Source organism: Amphibalanus amphitrite, unplaced genomic scaffold, assembly GCF_019059575.1.
Source record: "Amphibalanus amphitrite isolate SeventyFive unplaced genomic scaffold, NRLGWU_Aamphi_draft 001386F_arrow, whole genome shotgun sequence".
Classification (NCBI taxonomy): Eukaryota; Metazoa; Arthropoda; class Thecostraca; order Balanomorpha; family Balanidae; genus Amphibalanus; species Amphibalanus amphitrite.
The window spans coordinates 54,911-75,183 of record NW_024882879.1 but is presented as its reverse complement, the minus strand read 5'-3'; the positions used below and the strand labels follow the sequence as shown (position 1 = coordinate 75,183).

General features: G+C 47.9%; 1 protein-coding gene and 1 long non-coding RNA gene across 2 annotated transcripts; one reads left to right on the top strand and one right to left on the bottom strand.

Moving 5' to 3' along the window:
- Positions 1 to 2,903: 2,903 nt before the first annotated feature.
- LOC122372683 lies at positions 2,904 to 4,531 on the top strand. Its single transcript, XR_006254909.1, has 3 exons — positions 2,904 to 3,053; positions 3,361 to 3,471; positions 3,796 to 4,531. It is a non-coding gene; the product is annotated as an uncharacterized LOC122372683 (long non-coding RNA).
- An 812-nt stretch (positions 4,532 to 5,343) lies between these two features.
- Positions 5,344 to 8,356, bottom strand: LOC122372681. The gene is made up of 2 exons (XM_043350193.1): positions 6,214 to 8,356; positions 5,344 to 6,177 (listed from the first exon to the last, which is right to left on the bottom strand). Exon 1 carries the CDS (start codon positions 8,354 to 8,356, stop codon positions 6,215 to 6,217), a length of 2,142 nt encoding a protein of 713 aa, XP_043206128.1. The 3' UTR covers positions 5,344 to 6,177; position 6,214.
- Positions 8,357 to 20,273: the final 11,917 nt, after the last annotated feature.

Here is a 20,273-nt window from a genome sequence, read left to right as displayed (position 1 = left end):
TACTATGGCAACGAGGTTGATGCTCGGAATGGTCGTCATGACAACCAGCATGTTAGTTACTATGGCAACGAAGAAGATACTCGCAGAGGTCATGGTGACTATGATTTTAACCAACGTGGTAACCATGACAACGATAATGTCAAGAGCCGCTACTTTGGCGAGCACAATGCTGGACTTAATGATCAACATAGCTATCATCAAGGGATTAGTGAAATCCTCAGCCGTAAGAGCACCATGAAAAGCCTTCCCCAACGTTATAGAAGAGACCTTGAAGGCTCTGGCTCACAAAGTTCCACTTTAGAAGAGCCGCGAAGTGTTCATCCTGTGATACATCGCCACTTTAAAGGTGTTCCAGTTACTACGCCGACACCCGTAAGCTCTGTTGTTGGGAAGTCAACGGGAGCTGGAAGTCCTACATCGGTTAAGGGGAAGCCCTTTGAAGTGGGAAAACCTTTTGGAGTCAGGCAGTCCCACCACGAAGAAACGGAACTTCTATCTGAAATTCAGCACCCTCACTCAAAACAAAGTAATTATCTTTCTGGAGTAAAACATCCTCTTTCTCAAGTGGAGAACATCGAATCACCTGCTTCGTCATCCCGCAAATCTAGTCCCGGAATGACAATATTCAGAGGAGACATCCCCTTCAATTACTTCCTAGCGCGACTCTCCAAACCTCCCCGCGAAGGCAGTGTTGCTGCAGAAGGCAAGAAAACGAAACTCAAGAGTCCAGCATCGTCTGGGCAAATACACTCTCAACTAAAAACAGATCAAGTGAGGCGGTTTGGTGACGATGGTCATAGCAAGATGGCCGCCTTCGCGCCTGGTGTTATTCATACTGGGTTTGTTCCTATTGTGTCTAATCATCATATTAGTAGAAGATCCCTGGTGACTTCCAGTGACTTGGTGACCTCTGGTGACCCGGCGACCTCAGATGACCTCCAACCTGCGGAGTCACGTCAGCTTCCAGCCTACCAGCCTTACTACTCAGACTACGAGAGTCAACAGGGCAGACAAAATGTTGAGAGGGAACAGGATCCCTATGAGCGGTATCTACCACGAGAAGACGACAATGATCCGTATTTTAGGTGAGTTTTGGGCGTAGTCTTTACTTTTATCTTTCTTCCAAGGGTTTTTAAAATGTATGGATTGTGTTGCAGCTCGAATTTAGTCAATTCTATAAAGAATATAAACTGGGTTTGATCATCTCATGCGCTTCACTCACCGTCATGGCAGTCTTTCTACTGTTGTAAAATGTAGCGTTATATTCATCCGTTTATCCTTGATTTAACGTGGAAATAAGAAAGCTTAAACCTAGAATCTACCATTTAACTAATCTAGTCTTTTTAATTCGTTCTCGATCAACATAACATTGTGGCTATTGTTTCAGCTGTGCATGGACTGATTTCGAAACATTCGTGTGCTTTTTCGTTCAGGTACGCCCCCAGGGAGGATATTCAGCATTCTCACAGCTTGGAGCAGGCAGGAAGAGTTGGCGATGTCGTCCACGAACAGTACGATATCTATGGACGTCCGAGGCAAAGCAGGTGTGTCAGGGTCAACGGAAGGTCAATAGAGGTATGTTTGGGGTCAGTGAAGGCTGCTGGGAGGTCAGTTTGAGTCACTGAGGGTTAACAAGTTCAGCTATAGATCAGTGAGTTGTTACTGAGGGTAAGTGAGGGCTACTGATAATCACTAACCGTTTCAAATGATAAGCAAGTCCCAGATGTCACCAAGGACAATGCGGGTTATGGGAAGACAAGGAAATTATCTAATGAGAAATCGCCGGTCCCTGGTCGAAGATCATTGATGTCCACTGGATACTAACCACGCCACTTAGTTACTGAAGATGATGATGATGGCTCAATTGTGCCACCAAAGTCACAGACATAAGCTATCTAGGCTAATAAGGGGCAGTCTTTCACTGATGGCGACGGAACCACCATAGTTCATTGGAAATTGATGATATGTGAGCCAATGAAACAGTTGCATTGCAATACGCAAGGTTTATATTGGGCTCTCGTATAAGACCTTTAGCTCTAATTTGTGCCCTTCAATCACCAGTTACACAATCAAATTATAGAATTAACTTACATTACCTTTCGTTTCGTTTTTTACAGCCAAGGAAGAAGGCCACAAGTGACCGAAGACTATCATGACTATGACTACGAAGACGATTATGATCGTAACAGCCAAGATGGAATTGGATATCCTTCCTATGATGAGTACGAAGAGGAATATCCATCATCTCCTACTGAAAACAATTCAAGACGGCGTCACCCTCAAGAACAAGACGGCTTGCGACACAACGGTCGCCCTGGCAACGGTCGCCATGGCAACGATCACCATGGCAACCCGCGCAGAAATGGGCACCGGAATGTTGATCCGATCAATGACGATTACGATTACGATTTCTTCAATGACTACCAAGACGACAAAAACGATAGAATTGCTGACGAAACCGATCCCAAAAAGAGCAAACAGTTGGGCGAAAATCCTTTGGCTTCTAAAGCTCCTGAAACTCCAACAGGTCCTCAGAAATTTACTCCCGGCGTGATTCAAAATGGTTTTGTACCGATCACCAAAACTCCACACCGGATCAACAAACGCTCACTGTTTCACCCAACACCCAAAGAAGATCCGTCGGATGTGTTTGCGCTAGCCGAGGACCAGTCACATGGTGAGGTTCAGAGGCTAGCTGAAAATAACTCCCAACATTCTAGCTCCCGCTTTAGCGATGAAGATTTCTCGACCAAAATTGAGGATGCTTTTCTCCGTCCGGTGACTTCTGGTGACCTGGTAGCCTCAGGTGGGCCTGCAATCTCTGAAGGTTCAGTGACCTCTGATGAGGCTGCGACCTCTGAAAAGTCCGTGACCTCTGATGACCCGTTGACCTCAGAAGATGACCTTCAACCAGCGGAGTCACGCCATCTTCCAGCCTACCAGCCGTACTACTCAAACTACGAACGTCAACAGGGAAGGCAGAATGTCGAGAAGGAACGGGATCCCTATGAACGGTATCTACCACGAGAAGACGACAATGATCCCTATTTCAGGTGAGTCTTCTACCTACAGGGTTGAGAGTTTGACATAAACCGGCTCTTTTTATAGTTACCTATCACTATAAACATTGACATTATTTTTTAGGCGATAAGTCATATGGAAATAACTGTAATTTAAAAACAACTGTTAAAAATCTCATGTCTATCCGTAGCATGTTCGCTGGTCATTTTACAAGTGTGTTAGATTTAAATTCACAAACTATTGGTCATGTGTTCCATATTGTTTTCTACCCGTGTTCATAAGTTTAAACACTTCTATCTTGTTTACCTACTTAAACAAGCCCAACACATGTGTTCATAGGTACGCCCCAAGGGAGGACATTCAGCACTACCACGGAGGCGCAGAAAATATAGGAGCAGCCAGACAGGAGCACATACAACATGACCTCTACGGGTCAGCACCGGGTCAAAGGTGAGAACGGGGTCATATGGTCATGTGACCAACGGGGAAAGGTTGTAATAGATCATTGTTTTGCGTCAGCATTCAACACCATCAGTAACCTACAATGGTTGCTAACAATTTTGGCTCATGGTCACTGTCAATCATTTTTTTTTTGTCCCAAAGAGTAGCGTAAAAATCACCAAATCAGATGAAAATATCCGAAAAATGAGCAATCCTTCAAACAAACTACTCAAACATGCCGGACGTCTGCCTAACCAGATTTCTCCATGCTGCTGTGCGTTCGATATAGGCGGTTCTTATCCTGACTACATTTGCACTGATCTTTATTCACAGATACCTCAAAAGAAAACTCGAAGGTTACAACAAGGCTACTACTGACTATGTTTATGACGAATATGACAGCGCTGGTCGCCAAGAAACCAACTATCCAAGTCCAACGAACGATTATTATTACAACTACGACTGCAGTGAATATCCTCCTAGAAACCCAACCAGAAAACAACCCGACTACAATTACGAAAATCAACGGGACACTGGTAGCCATAGCAATCGTCGCCATGGTGACGGTCGTCATGGCAACGGTCGTCAGGACAACGGACGTGGAAACAGATATGCGTACGATGAGCGAGGCGGGAAAAGAGGCTAGGGGTGGCATATAGTTGCAGTAATGCAGTACGCAATCGTGCATGAGTAAAAGATGCGATGTGACCTTAGAAAGGTGGCAAGGCAAGAGCTTCCGTTGAAGCTCATAGCTGTGTTTAACTTGTGAGGCCGTTAGTGTTACAATGGTGACAGGATGGTTAAGTCATATGTGTGTGTTATCCTATAGGGTGGAATTGTTCACGGATTTTGTGTATCGTTATGATGTTCTGTCAAGCATAGGGAGCTTCATGGATTTTTCTTTTTAATATGCAGGATAGTCGCAAGACGCTAGTGTGACATGAAGAAATAGCGGCATGTTGATGGCAATATCGTTTTGTTGGGCTTGTTTAATACACATTTATTCCGATGACGATATCTTCTGACAGAATCATGAACGTGCGGTGAATATAATTGCTGCCAAGTTAAATTTGTGTACTTCTGCCAATTCTTTCATGAAATTGGTTTCACAGACATCAATTAAAGTGACTCTCCCACCTTCAAAAAAGTTAATGCATTGTCATAAAAGTGATGTACCGCGAATAAGAAAGAGCGAAAATGAACATATACCAAATTTCACCGCAAAATATTCACCCGTTTTGAGATATAAGACTTTTATTTTGGCTTGGAAGCATCAGGCGCGTTCAATGGGCTAATGACGTCATCAGAGTCCGTTAGTTGTTAAGAGATAGTGACTAAGCTATTCCCACTCTGCAAACTTTGAAATTAAATACATTTTCGATTTAAGGCATTTCTCTATATTGCGAGTGTTGAAACCGGTGACTGTGAGTCACAGACCCTAATTTGGCTATCTCAACTCAAATATTTTATTAAGGTGGGATGGTCACAAAGCGCCTATGACGTGTTGTACTGTCCTTGATTTAATTGGTTTCATAGATAACAGTAGAACTACTGTTGTCTATGTTGGTTTTAATAATAATGGTGTACCTAGCTCTAGATAATCCAAAGGATCTTAGACAGTATTTGGGAAATTTTATGGCATATCATTACAGGCGATGCTGTCATCTAGCTTTTTGAATCTCTCTCTCTCTCTCTCTCTCTCTCTCTCTCTCTCTCTCTCTCTCTCTCTCTCTCTCTCTCTTCCTCTCTCTCCCCTCTCTCTCTCTCTCTTTCTCTCTCGCTCATGGACGAATGATGACCTCGTAGAGAAATGAAAAATGCATCATGCGATTTGGCGCGAAAAACTACATCAGATAAACACCTCTTTGGGTCTAAAAAAAGTGTAATTGACTGGCAATTCTACATATATCCATAAAAGGCGTTAACACGTGTATATTTCACTGTACGAACGTCACATCGTCTAGGTAAATGCATATCATAAGCAAAACGAACGCATCAATAGTAACACTCGTATAGTTGATAACATCGAGTACAGAGTCGCAATGAATTGCAGACACTGCGAGGCGTGCGAGCAGGATTTTACCAGCAAACAGTTCAGTTATCGACGTTATCGACGAAAAGGCACAAATAATATTTTTCACATGTGCAGGTATTGAACACTACATTAACAGCCAAACAAAGCCAATGTTCCGCAATGCTGTCACGATCCGAACTAAGTACTTGGAAGCAAGTTTGTCATCTTGCATACAATCGTATCTATATTAGTTGTCTATTCTATGACAATCATATCAAGAAAACTACGACCTCTCCCGTCCACACCTCAGAGTGACATAACACCACATCTCTCGTCCACGCCTCAGAGTGACATAACACCACCTCTCCCGTCCACATCTCAGAGTGGCATAACACCACCTCTCCCGTCCTCACATCAGAGTGACATAACACCACCTAGCTCGTCCACACCTCAGAGTGGCATAACACCACCTCTCCTGTCCACAACTCAGAGTGATATAACACCACCTCTCCCGTCCACACATAAGAGTGACATAACACCACCTCTCCTGTCCACACATCAGAGTGACATAACACCACCTCTCCCGTCCACACCTCAGAGTGGCATAACACCACCTCTCCCGTCCACACCTCAGAGTGGCATAACACCACTTCTCCCGTCCACACCTCAGAGTGGCATAACACCACCTCTCCTGTCTACACCTCAGAGTGACATAATACCACCTCTCCCGTCCACACCTCAGAGTGGCCTACGAAGCAGAAAGGGCAGCACGCCCCAAGGGTCCGGGAAGCGGCGTCTGCGCCTCTCGTACTCCCTGGCCGTCTCCGGGTCGTCCAAGAGCCGCCGCAGTTCCACACCGTAACGGCAGGCCGTCCGCAGCGCCGTCTGGCGGTCCATGCCGAGCGTGGTGTGGAAAATGAACGCCATGTACTTCCACTTTAAGGCCTGGCTCATAACCTTTTCATGATAAGTTTCATATGACTCCAAATCATAAGTCGAGTACTTTTCCATCAGGTTTGTGCTGAATCTTTGATGGTACTCCCACATGTCCGGTACACTCTCCCTGAGAGCCCGGCTCAGCAGTGGCATGTTGAGCAGCAGGTCACAGAGGTCACGCGGTGACCTCAGGTCAGCGGGCAGACCAGCCGGCCGTTGTGTTTCCGGCAGCTGGTGCTGACGTCTCAGCCAGGCTCGCACCGCGTCAGGATCCATCAGCAGATTCCTCAGGTCATCTTCAGTGAGAAGACCCAACAGAGAAGCTGCGTCCCAGACGAAGCAAGGACCCATGGAGGTGAGGTGGGTCTGCAAGGTCACGTCCGTTGGGGCTACGATCAGAGCCTTGTACAGACAAGTCTGCATCCTGTACCGATGATTGACTGGTACGAGCAGTCTGGCCACAGTTGATGACGTAAGCTGGCGTGAATGCACCAACACAGACATCAGGAGTTCTACGACACGTGTAGTTGACAAACGCAGATGATTTAAAAATGCAGCCTTTATGCCCACTATGATAAACCATCGAGCCAGACAGGCACGCACCCGGCGCTCCGTTAGTTTCGTGATAGCCTGTGTCAGCATCTTCTGCAGTAGAGGCTGATACACACACAACTGACGTGCCAGAAGGGTCATCAGGTTTCTTTTCATGTCGTGCAGAACCCTTTTCATCACCTTTCGCTCGCCCCGACTGGTAAACCGAATTAGGTTCACCTGACTCCAGAAGTAGCACGGAAGGTTCCCCGTGTCGACAGCCTCTTCCAGAAAGTCCAGCAGTTTGATGACACTCTGAGAGACGGCCGTCCATTCATCCTTTGGTGTTTGTTCGCACAGCCACAAAAGTGCTGTCTTAACATAGTATGATTTTATCGTTTTACCGTTTTCTACCGCTGCCCTGCAGACTTTGAAGGCGATGACGGCATGCCTTTGCCGATCAGATAGTAAGGAGGCCAGTATGAGCTCGGCTCTGGAGAAAGATATCCTGAACTCAAACTTTTCCGTGCTGCTCCCTGGGGCACCCACCGGCACCAGGTGTAGGCCGAACCGTCTGATGTTGTCCCTGACGGCTTCTGGTGGCCAGTTGTGCTGGCGGTGACGGGTGAAAAACTCGTCAGGGATGAACCACACTGTGACGTGCAGACAGGGAACATCGTCATAGTCCACGTTATCAAATTGTGCTGCTGCATTGTCTGAATAGGATATGGCTGGTCCACTGACACCTTTTGCTGTGTCGATTATTCCCAGCCCCATTTTTTGAAGGTCATTAAATACGTTTTTGACATCCTCAGCATTGAAAATTAGTTTCTTCTGGTGAGGACAGTCGTCTCTGCGCTCCTGCAGCAGCAGCACGAAGCCAGGGTTCTCTGCCTCGGTGACCACCAGGCGAGGAGGCGGGTCGCTGTCCGGACCCCCTAGATCGGCAGCTCTTGTCGCTTCATAACAGGCAATGTCGTCAAAAGAGCTGCTGTTGGGAGCATCGGGCAACACCCAGTTCACGGGACCCAGCTCATGCATGACGTCCACGTCAGATGTGGACAGGCATGTCTCCGGCTCAAGTAAGCCGCTCAGCCCCTCTGCGTAGCTACCGGACACAAATCTATTAGTTACCTTAACACTGTTGAGCAGTGAGCACAGACATTTTGCATGAGTGATGAGTAGTTCACGCTCCAGTGGAGGATCAAACAATGCTTTGGCATTGGCTTGTCTGCTGGCCATCATCACGTGTAGTAGCTGATCATCCCTTGTATTATAGGAGTCAAACCACTTGTCCACCACCAGATCGATGTGCTCACCGCAGGCCGCCTTCAGCCGAGCTCCATCTGAGTGCTGCGGTGTAGTCGTCCCCTCACCGCTGTCACCACTGGCCGTCCTCCCTGGGTCAGACATCGCTGTGCTCCGTCGCGGTCAGGTCACACCCGCAGGCGGTGGAGGTCGGGCAGCTCGGTCACGGCTTACGTCACCGAAATCTGGCCGCTCGAGGTGGATATTTCAGTCCGATCTACTCCACCGACGGATCGCTCACGGGTCATGAATGGACGTTCATTGTGACCTGGTCTGATGGCCATCGCTCTGATTGGCATCACTAATAGCTGTCCGCGGCTCTAATTTGCATCACTTTTCACTGTCCTCGGCGATTGGTCCCATCATTTTCTGTTGTTCTTGGTGGACAATTCCATTTTTTTTTTCAACGGCGTCGTGCGAGAATTTTTACCACTTTCTTTCTTTATGCACTTTTTTCATTACTATCTGATTGCCAGCATGTTGACTATCATCACTATTTGTTTGTCCTCAGCTGCAAATTTCATTAGTCTCTATTTTGCTCAGCGCTAATTTTCACTTTTATCGCATGTTCCCAGCTAAAAATATCATCACTGCTCGTTATCCTCGGCTCCAGTTTTCACCACTATTCGTTCTGTGTACGATCCTCAGGTGCTCCAACACACACGTCCCATCGGTCGGCGCTAAACTCCCTCACTGACAAACTCACTTAACACACTACCAGAACTGAAAAACTGCTATCGGTCACGGGACTAGAGGTGAAAAATGAGTACTGATATGGCAGCTGACATGGATCCTATAACTAATGATACATCACAACTCACTGAAAATATCACTTCCATTCAATGGTTGGACCTTTCGTGTATGTGTATAGTCATTCGTGTCCATATTTTGTGTTGGTAAATCCTTACCTAAGAGCAACACCTGTTGTAATTTCGTACCTCTAGTTGATAGGGCCAGTGGTACCGCCGCGATATCTTATCAATACACGGCGGAGCGGCGAGAGGGTCGTCTTGACCGGCGATGCAAGAGGGGTGGGGTGGGGTGGGGGGGGGGGGGCAAGCTGATCTCCACAGCTGATGGTGGGTGTTCTTGCTTTTTGATAATTTGTTGCAACATCTGCATCTTAATGGTCATATTGTTTGGCTCAGTTTGAGGAGTCATATGTACGATTACATATGGCATGCCACTCAGATGACGAACTTTCCTGTTTTCAACTCAGTGATTACGGCTGTAGTGTAAAGTCTGCATGACTTGAATTTGGTGCTGTTTGGACCTTTCTCGAGTCACCAGTCGAACAGCTCCTCTCCTCGGGTCATGACCAGGGTCAGAGGTCAGCCGTATCGTCGGCCCCGTGACCGCCAGTGTACCGTGTCTGCAGCGCCCCCCCCCCCCCAGACGCCAGTCGAGTTCACGTGACACAGGACAGAGTACACAAACAGCCATACCTTGTTCGGATGATTAGCAAAGGCAGCCTGGCCATCACGAGGCTTGAGCTGTATCAGTATCGATCCACTTATTGCAGTGGAAATTTTCCGTTGCAGAGCCATTTGCGTCACGCAACATATACTTGATGCAACTATCGATGCAACTATATCCAGCCCACCTCGGCTGTGCCATTGGCAGTGTCAACAGCACTGAAGAGGTACCGGCGCGTCGCCACTCTGAAAAGCGGCGGGGAATGCGGCTCCCTGCAATCGGCGGATTAGCTATCGACCGTCGGCTCTCGGCTATCGTCTGGGGGCCCCTCCTATGACAGGCATCAGTTGGCACATATAAAATGTTTGTGACACCAGTCCAGGACTGAAGGGGGTAATAACAAAAGAGCAAGGGGCGACAAAAAACCCTCAAATGCGGCAACCCTATGCGCCTGACCACCGTTTTGGCATTGGGATCCACGCCTCCTGATTCCCAGTGGAGGTATACTGCATCAAAATGACGTCATTAGGCGTCGATGGTATAACTTGGAGGAAACATGCCTTACTTTATGCCTCCTTGTGAATTTAGCTCTCATCATAGCGAATACCACCCCTATCAGTACCTAACACGTAAATCTAAATGTGTTTGGCGCTTTTTGCGTTTGTGATAAGTTGCCTAAAGTGAAATATTTTTGAAACGGCCATCAAAACCTCATAAAAGCTGTCTTGTACCGGAATCCCGTAAAGGTAGCTGATCCAATATGCATACCTGAAGTAACCATTCGTCCGTATAGATGTGGTGTATGATCCTGAAGTATAACGTCGATAGTCAACCAAAAGAGGCCCAACCACATGTTCTAATCAGTGTATTCACAATACGCTGAGAAGATTGCAATTTAGTAACAATACAACTACTACAGAATGTGTTTACACATGGATATTACACTGAACAAACGTGTTATAAAACATGTGTGTATCAGATACAAAACGAATGCAATAGACACGAACCCATAGTTGATAACATGGAATACAAAGTCGTAATTAATTGTGGACACTACAAGCACGACTTCTCCAACGAACATTTTTAATCGACGAATAAGCACGTATCATATTCTTCACATGTGTATTGAAGAAGACGTCAATAATTATACGAAGGCAATGTTTAGCAATACTGTGGGTCGCAAAGGGACTCACGTTCGGAACTACTTCATAGAAACAAGTTTGTCATCTTGCATGTAATCGTAACTATCTTTATGGAATATTCATTCTCTGATGGTGTATAAAAAGTACCTCATCGCCGTAGCTGTCCACATATCAGAGTGACAGAACACCACTTCTCCCGTCCACACCTCAGAATGACATAACACCACCTCTCCTGTCCACACCACAGAGTGACATAACACCATCTCTCCCGTCCACACCTCAGAGTGGCATAATACCACCTCTCCCGTCCACACCTCAGAGTGACATAACACCACTTCTCCTGTCCACACCTCAGAGTGGCATAACACCTCTCCCGTCCACACCACAGAGTGACATAATACCACTTCTCCCGTCCACACCTCAGAGTGGCATAACACCACCTCTCCCGTCCACACCTCAGAGTGACCTACGGAGCAGAAAGGGCAGCACGCCCCAGGGGTCCGGCAGGCGGCGTCTGCGCCTCTCATGCTCCCTGGCCGTCTCCGGGTCGTCACAGAGCCACCACTGTCCCACACCGACACCACAGGCCGCCCACAGCGCCGCCCGACGGTCCATGCCGAGACGAATGTGGAAGTCAAAGGCCAGATCCTCATACATTGAGGCATAATCTAGAGCGTTTTTCATGTAATTTTCGCACTCTTCCACACGTTCCTCCCTGAACGTGCGTGTGGCCGACTCACTATCCTGCCTGTACTCATGCCACTTGTCCGGTACACTCTCCCCGAGAGCCCGGCTAAGCAGTGGGATGTTGAGCAGCAGGTCACAGAGGTCACGCGGTGACCTCAGGTCAGCGGGCAGACCAGCCGTCCGTTCTGTTTCCGGTAGCTGGTGCTGACGTCTCAGCCAGGCTCGCACCGCGTTAGGATCCCCCAGTAGGAATCGCAGGTCATCTTCAGTGAGGAGATCCAACAGAGGAGCCGCGTCCCAGATGAAGCCAGGACCAATGGACTTTTGCATGTCAGCCTGCAATGTCACGTCCGCTGGGGCGACGGTCAGCGCCTTGAACATATTGAACTGCAGTTTGCGCCGGTAAGTGTATTTCTCAGACAGCCTGTCTACATCAAAAGACGTCAGCTGTTGTGAACGTACCATCACAGCCAGCACTTTCCCCACTTCCGGTATGGTCGCCAAGGCCAGATACCCCACCAGACCATTGGCTATCCCACAAAGGATATTCCATCGAGCCAGACAGACACGCACCTGGCGCTCCGTCAGTTGCCTGGTCGTCTGCGTCAGCATCTCCTGCAGGCCAGGTTTATAAACACAGAACTCACGCGCAAGATGGGAGTTCAGATTTTGCCTGATGTCGTGCAGTGCCTTCCTCATGACCTCCCGGTCATCCTCACTGGTAAACCGCAGTAGGTTCACCTGACTCCAGAAGTAGCATGGAAGGTTTCCTGTGAACAGAGTCTCTTCCAGGAAGTCCAGCAGTTTGATGACACTCCGAGAGACAGTTGTCCAGTCATCCTTTGGTGTTTTCTCGCACAGCCACAGGAGCGCTGTCTTTGCATAGTACGACTTCACCATCTTGCCGTTTGGTACGAGAGCTCTGCACAGCTTGAAAGCAATGACAGCATGTCGTTGTCGATCAGTCAGCAAGGAAGCGAGTAATAGCTCTGCCCTTGAGAAGGATATCCTGAACTGAAACCTTTCAGAGCTGCTCCCTGGGGCACCCACCGGCACCAGGTGTAGGCCGAACTGTCTGATATTGTCTCTGACGGCTTCTGGTGGCCAGTTGTGCTGGCGGTGACGGGTGAAAAAGTCGTCAGGGATAAACCACATTGCGGCGTGCAGACAGGGGACTTTGTCATAGTCTGTCACCTCAAATATGCCTGGAGCATTGTCCGAATGAGATATAGCAGGCCCGTTGACGCCTTTTGCTGTCTTTGCTTTGGTCCACGTTCAAGTTTTTGAAAGTCACCGAATAGATTTGTCACGTCCTCGGCTTTGAAGACGAGCCTCTCCTGGTGAGGACAGTCGTCTCTGCGCTCCTGCAGCAGCAGCACGAAGCCGGGGTTCTCTGTCTCGGTGATCACCAGGCGAGGAGGCGGGTCGCTGTCCGGACCTCCGAGATCGGCGGTTGGTGCCGCTCCTGTAGTGGTATTCTCCACTGAACTGCTGTTGGCAGTATCGGGAAACACCCAGTCCACCGGACCCAGCTCAATCATAAAGTCCACATCCGAGCTACTTTGATATGTTGGTGGTCGCTGTGGTGACCGAAGCCGCTCCGCCATGCTACCGGAGACTACCTCGTTCCTCATCATAATGGAGTTAAACGGTGAACATTGGCAGTTGACGTAACGGGATTGCATTGCACGATAGATAGGACTATTCCACAAGATGGCGACTTTTGAGTCCCGCTCCACTATCATGCTGTGCAATGCCTGACAGCAAGTATTTCCAAGTTCACAGGAATCAAACCACGCGTCCACCCAGGGGCGTCGCTACGGGTCCCCAACTTGTACGGACACATTCTGTCAGCCGTAATACTCGTCAGATGCGTTAACCCACGCGGACCCAGATAGGGTATTTTTCGTCCTCCCTCCCCCCCCCCCCACACCTCGGACGAATAGTTGCGATAGCCCCCGAATGCCTAGTGGTTTCGTGAAAAAATACAAACACATTTTTTGATACCAACCTACACAAGGTCAAAGGGTTAGCGACATTAGGTCAAAGGTTATGTTAGCGACCCCGAGCTGCGGCTTTTTTTTTGCAGATTTCTTCACCAAAAAAAGGTCCTAGACCTAAAGCAGTGGTACCAACGCATTGGTCATGTCAAGACGCGTCGAATGACATAGGTTGTTTGAAAAGGTCAAGTTTTATGTTGACCTCATGTGACCTCGAATGGCCTTTGGTTGACGTTTACACATGATCAGTCTCATTTGCTGTATTTTAAGTCACTGGCCACGATTTTGTCATTCTTTTTTATCTAAGCATTCATTTAGAGCCTCAGGATGACAAAAGTGACATAATTAAATGTAATATGACTGACGCATCAGTAGAATAGCCTATAGAAGGATAGAGGGTGTAACGAAATTATCCGGTCACCTTTCTTCCTGCTGTAATTTAGAAACAAGACAGCCTGAGGTTTTCCTTTTGATGAAGATATCGCCACCTTTCATAAGATCATAATTAGAAATGCCTGGAACATTCCAGCTAATAGGTTTTCAAGCAGTGCGGGGTTTGATGTGGACAGACGCCGTATTAGCATGTGCTCACATACAGTTGGGCGGTCCTGGTGCCGGGTGTCCCCTTATTCACCTCCCGCTGGACAAAAATCCTTAAGATTCTATTAAATCAGGATGACCACTATTTCCAAGTCGTAGTCCGTTAGTCCAGAAGGATAAGAGCTTCTCTCGGCGTCACTTCTCATTCTCCTACGGACTTACATGTAGCGCTCCAGCCTGCACGAAGGCAGCCAAGCTTGAATCAAACATCAGTGCGCGTTTAGCAATCGAGCCCTCCCGTGCCGTCCGGTTAAGCGGCTCCAATTATTTGTTTGCCAGGATGCTGGTTCGGTAATACTCGTCACTGAAGGTGGTCTTCTGTGACACAATGCACAGCTGGAACATCGCACATAAGCTGAACATGTCCCAGATCTCGATCTTGGCGGCGGATGTTTGACGCCGGTGACGGCCGGCACGTTTGAGTTACTGGCAGCCAACACAAGGCCGCTTTGACGGTTCAAAGGACAATACAGCGCGAATAGCTGCCCACTCCACCAAACGCTCATGTCTTCCTTCGACCAGTGCAGTGGATGTGTCTTGGCGTAAGGCCAAAGGTGGTGCACTAGCTATTTTCCCGTCCATTGCTTTGTCTTTTTCCGTTTGTTGGGCAGAAGAACCAAGTTAAGGGGTGGATAGTGGAGTGGTGGGTCATGATGCGGGTCTTCTTATTATCTGCCTTGCCAAGAATACAAGTCAATCTGCAGATTGATTGTTGTCGTTCCCTTGTCGCTATCTTGCAACTCTCCTAACCACTTGGCAAAGCGCGGCTTTAGCGGTCGCAGCCGGGCTGTTCTAATAAAAAATAGATGTCCGAATAATTTCGTTACACCCTATATACCTACTCTTGCGTGACATTGACTTTGGGGCGGCCTTGGATCGTAACTTTAACCACAAATAGGGGTCTGATAAGCTTTAAGCTGCTTCAAACATGTGCGAAGACTGCATTTGCGGTCGACCAAACTTGTACGGACATTCCGTACAAGTTTCCGGGCCTTCCAAAACTTGTACGGACACTGTCCGTAGTGTCCGTAGTGGTGGCGACGCCCATGCGTCCACCACCAGATCGATGTGCTCGCCGCAGGCTGCCATCACCCGAGCTCCGTCTGAGAGCTGTGGTGTAGCCGTCCCCTCACCGCTGCCACCACTGGCCGTCCTCCCTGGGTCAGACATCGCTGTGCTCCGTCGCGGTCAGGTCACACCCGCAGGCGGTGGAGGTCGGGCAGCTCGGTCACGGCTTACGTCACCGAAATGTGACCGCTCGAGGTGGAGATTTCAGTCCGATCTACTCCACCGACGGAACGCTCACGGGTCATGAATGGACGTTCATTGTGACCTGGTCTGATGTCCATCGCTCTGATTGGCATCACTAACAGCTGTCTGTGGCTCTAATTTGCATCACTTTTCACTGTCCTCGGCGATTGGTCCAATCAATTTCTGTTGTTCTTGGTAAACAATGCCAATATTTTCAACGGCGTCGTGCGATAATTTTTACCACTTTCTTTATGCACTTATTTTCATTACTATATCTGATTGCCAGCATGTTGACTATCATCACTATTTGTTTGTCCTCAGCTGCAAATTTCATTAGTCTCTATTTTCCTCAGCGCTAATTTTCACTTTTATCGCATGTTTCCAGGTAAAAATTTCATCACTGCTCGTTATCCTCGGCTCCAGTTTTTACCACTATTCGTTCTGTGTACGATCCTCAGGTGTTTCTAAACACACACGTCCTACCGGTCGTCGCTGAGCTCCCTCACTGACAAGCTCACTTCACACACTATCAGAACTGAAAAACTGCTATCGGTCACGAGACTAGAGGTGAAAGGTGAGTACTGATAAGGCAGCTGATATGGATCCTATAACTAATGATGCATCACAACTCACTGAAAATATCACTTCCATTCAGTGGGTCGACCCTAGGTTATCTGTGTATAGTCATTCGCGCTCATATTTTGTGCTAGTAAATGCCTACCAAAGATGTAACCAAAGATGTGATGTAATTTGTGACCTGTTGTAATTTGGCACTTTTAGTTGATAGGGTCAGTGGTGCCACCGCAATATCTTATCAATACACGACGCGGGGACGTGCAGAACGGTCATGCCCGGCGTCCGGCGATGCAAGAGGGGTGGTGGGGGGGGGGGGGGACAAGCTGATTTCTACAGAATCTACTGTAGGTGTTCTTGCTTTTGGATAGTTTGTTACAATAACTGATGAAGCCACAGATGAAGAACTTCCCTGTTTTCAACTTGGTGGCAGCAACTCTGAGGTCTGCATGATTGGAGTTTGGTGCTGTTTGGACCTTTCTCGAGTCACCAGCCGAACAGCTCCCCTTGTATGTATGTATGTATGTATGTATTACAATCATGGACAATCCACACGGGGCGTGGCGATTACAGTCCAGAGTCTGAGACGGGTTGGAACAAAAACATGCAAGGGCAGTAGAACACAGGCATAACGATTTAATCACTGGACACTCACTCTATATACATACGGACAATTCAAGTCAGCGCGCCACACACGGCTGCGGGTACCCCCTCCCCCTGACATGAGTCAGCGTCCTTGGGTTGTTACTGACTTCAGCTAAGTGAAGTTCTGATCGCGAGGTCCTCACCACAAACTGTTCACTGACACGCAAACTCACACACACACACACACACACTGGGGAAAGGCAAAGGGAGTAACGGGGAGGAGTGAGCAGCGCTCGCGTCCGCACACGGCGGCGCGCTCAGCTGAACCCTCCCCCCAGACGATAGTCGAGATCACGTGACACAGGACAGAGTACACCAACATCCACACTTTCTTCGGATTAGTGAAGCCAGATAGCCAATCTGAACGAGGCGGTAGACTGAATCATTGTCAGGCCACTTCCTATCACGAGCTACAGAGCGGCTAGGCGCAGTTTGAGTGTGCAATATTTGACCCACGCCACGTTATGAACCATGTAGTGGAGGTTTGTCCACATTCAGCCCAGATTCGCATATTTACGCCTCGATAGCGAGTTGCGTTGGAGGGGACTCTGCATCGGAACCGGTCGCTTATATTTTCGTACGTTTATTTTATGTTATTTTGTGTATGCCCATGAAAAGCCATGCTATTTATCCTGGATTTTTCATAAAATATACCTACTCTGTCTTAATTGATATGATTGAGCCAGCGCCAAGTTGAGTGGGAGTGGGAGTGGGGGTGAGGGTGGGGGGAGGTGCGAAGGTAAGGCGTGCCCTAGCTTACATGGGGTCTGTTCCAGTCGCACTTCCTAACACCTCTAAACTCCCGGCCAAGATTGCTTCCCTGTCCCAGTTTCAGCTCTAGCCGTACAAAGCCAATGAGGGCCCTGCTCCAACCTCCTCTATCTTGCTCTTGGAGGAGTTTAGAGTTTAGTCTAGAGTGCGACTGGGACAGACCCATAGTCCCCCCCGGCACCTACCCCGCCGTTGTCGCATCCCTGATTCAATGTATCTTTAATAAGGAGCTGTTGCCAGAGGTATCTGATATTTACCTATGCTCTTGTGGTCAGGATTGTGCGTCCCCTGCCCGGAGGAAGGGGGAGGGGGCGCCAGGCAAGTATTCATGTAATTCTATCAGGGGTGTAGGACCGCAAAATAGGTTGGGGGGGGGGCTGAACCCTGGAAGCCGGTGGGGGGGGGGGGCGGCGCGGCGACGAAAGGTGCTGACCGGGGGGGGGGGGGGAACCAGCAGTGGAAAAAGTGTTGACCGGGGGGAGGGGAGCGTGGACCGTGGTGGTGAAAAGCGGGCTATGAGTGATATGACTTGATCTCTCCCCCTTGATCCAAGTTCAGGCTTATAAAATAAGGCTTAGGTATTTGTATTCCGGCTCAACGTTTTGCAACCACATTTATGCATTCATAGGCGGCGGAACGATTTGAGACAAGGGGGAGGGGGATTCACTGCCTCGAGCGGTCAAACCTAGGGTACCCCCAACTTCTGTTTTCTCATCGGATTTAGGCCACTTATTTTTCGTCAAAGTCATGACACGTTGAATATTTTTTTTTCACAAAAAAAGAAATGGTAGCTCACCCAACCAATGCTTTTGTACTAGCTTGTAGCCCTTCACCTTGCTTCATCAGACGTTAAAAAAAAACTTCGAAAAAAACAAACACCCAATTTCAATAATTCTATCCGGCTCAAAATTTTGTAGTGAATCTTAATCCCTTTTAAGTATTTTGGGTAGGTCAGGTCAGGTCAGGTTGACCAATAGGTGTCCAGTCGGTTATCCAAAGTGGGTGTCAACCACCACTGACAGCTTCGTAACAAGCTGCATTGGCACCAAAACTGCAAATGTTCAAATGGTTGCCAAATCCGACATTATCTCCAAAAATACTTTTATACCCTAGTAACATGATGGGCTCCGAAAAGTGAACCAAGGTCATCTTAGGTCAATAACTTTGACCTGATCTTCACTTGACCTTGACACAGGCCACAGGTCAAGGGTCATGGGGTTCAGGGTCATGTCATTTTTAATGGATGTCATAGACTAAACTCCATACCATACTCATACTCCGTAATACAGTAGTCTATGTGGATGTGAAAAATTGATTATCTCGAGATCCGAGAAAGCTAAAAGTTTTGCCATGATCGGCCACTTTTTTACGCGAGGTATTTCGAGAAACCAATGGGATGGGTGGGTCTATCCGACCCCCCCCCCCCCAATAAGAGCGAGGATTAATCTCTCAAACGCTGGAAGCAAACAGATTCTCTTATCTTAAAGCTGTGTGATATTCTTATTTGACCGAAAACGGTTTTAGTACATATAATTATTCTATTTTTCTCCTAAAAGAATGAACACGCCTACACGAACGAATAATCCAAACGCTCTACACGGAGAAGCTGGTGTACTTCTCCGAGTTGAGCGTTTGATCGAAAGGACGACCCACCGGGACGCGTTCTTCCCATACCTTCTACATTGCATGATTAAATCGAGACATCCAGGCATTTAAACGGCACGTGCACCGTACCACACTTTTCAAAGTTTAATGCAATGCTTTAATATTACCATGACAAGCCGTGTGGTTTAAGGGGTGTGAATAAACACGTTGAACCACACGGCTGCTGACGTCACTGTCATATAGTTGTGAGCTTTTTGGCAGGTATGGGAAATACCTTCCAGCCCTAAGGCTGGGAATTCAATAAATGTCACCTCGCTTTTTTTTAGCAAAAGCACCTCGGGCCTAACGGCCCTCGGAGTTTTCGCTAAAAAAACCTCGGTGACATTAATTGAATCATCCCGGCCCCGGGCAGGAATATATTTTCTCAAACGGATGGATGTCGTCCCTTTTGAACGTCAGTCGGTGTTCAATTTTAAGTCCATGGCCTCCATCCGCTCGTCTTTGGCGGATCTGAATTGCACTCAGTAGGCCGAAAGGACCCAAGCTAACGATATAAGAATACTAAATTAACCCTATCACCTACTGAAAGTTGGTGATCGTGAAGACGTTGTGGATTGTTTGTTTGGTTACATCATTACATCTTTGACCAAAAATCTGACATTTTTTTTTTATAAAACTCGGGGGGGGGGGGGCACTTCGCTATTGGTGCCTTCCTTGATAAATCAATTGACATGGTGCTCAGGTGCCCCCCCCCCCCCTCCGCTTATGCTTCAAAGGACGAGCTATCGCCATATGTTCAGAATGTTGGCGAAAATTCCACGCTGGTGTGACCCGTAAGAATCCATTAAATAGAATGTTCACAATATCAGTATCCTTGCTTTTATTTCAGTTTCAACTAAAATATTATAAAGGCTTATGTAAGATATGACAGTGACAGGGGCACTCACTGTGAGTGCCCTCTCTCTCTCTCTCTCTCTCTCTCTCTCTCTCTCTCTCTCTCTCTCTTTTCAAGCGGGCGCTTCTTTCTTACAAAAAAGAGGCCCGACACTCACTATGAGTACCCCTTCTCTTTCTTCAATTGGAGGCACTAATACCTACCTAGTGACCCTTCTTCCTTGCCCCTCCGACCCCTGTTCTTCACCTTTGAGCAAACCTCCGACTGTTATTGTACAAGATTTAAGGGGGGGCACTTCGCTATTGGTGCCCCCTTTCCAGAATCAAGGGGGGGCACGGTGCCCCTGTGCCCCCCACGTTCCGCCGCCTATGTATGCAGTGTATGTTCCCGCTCTTTTCAAATGCAAAGTGATGCCACTGAAACGGCATATGTATGTT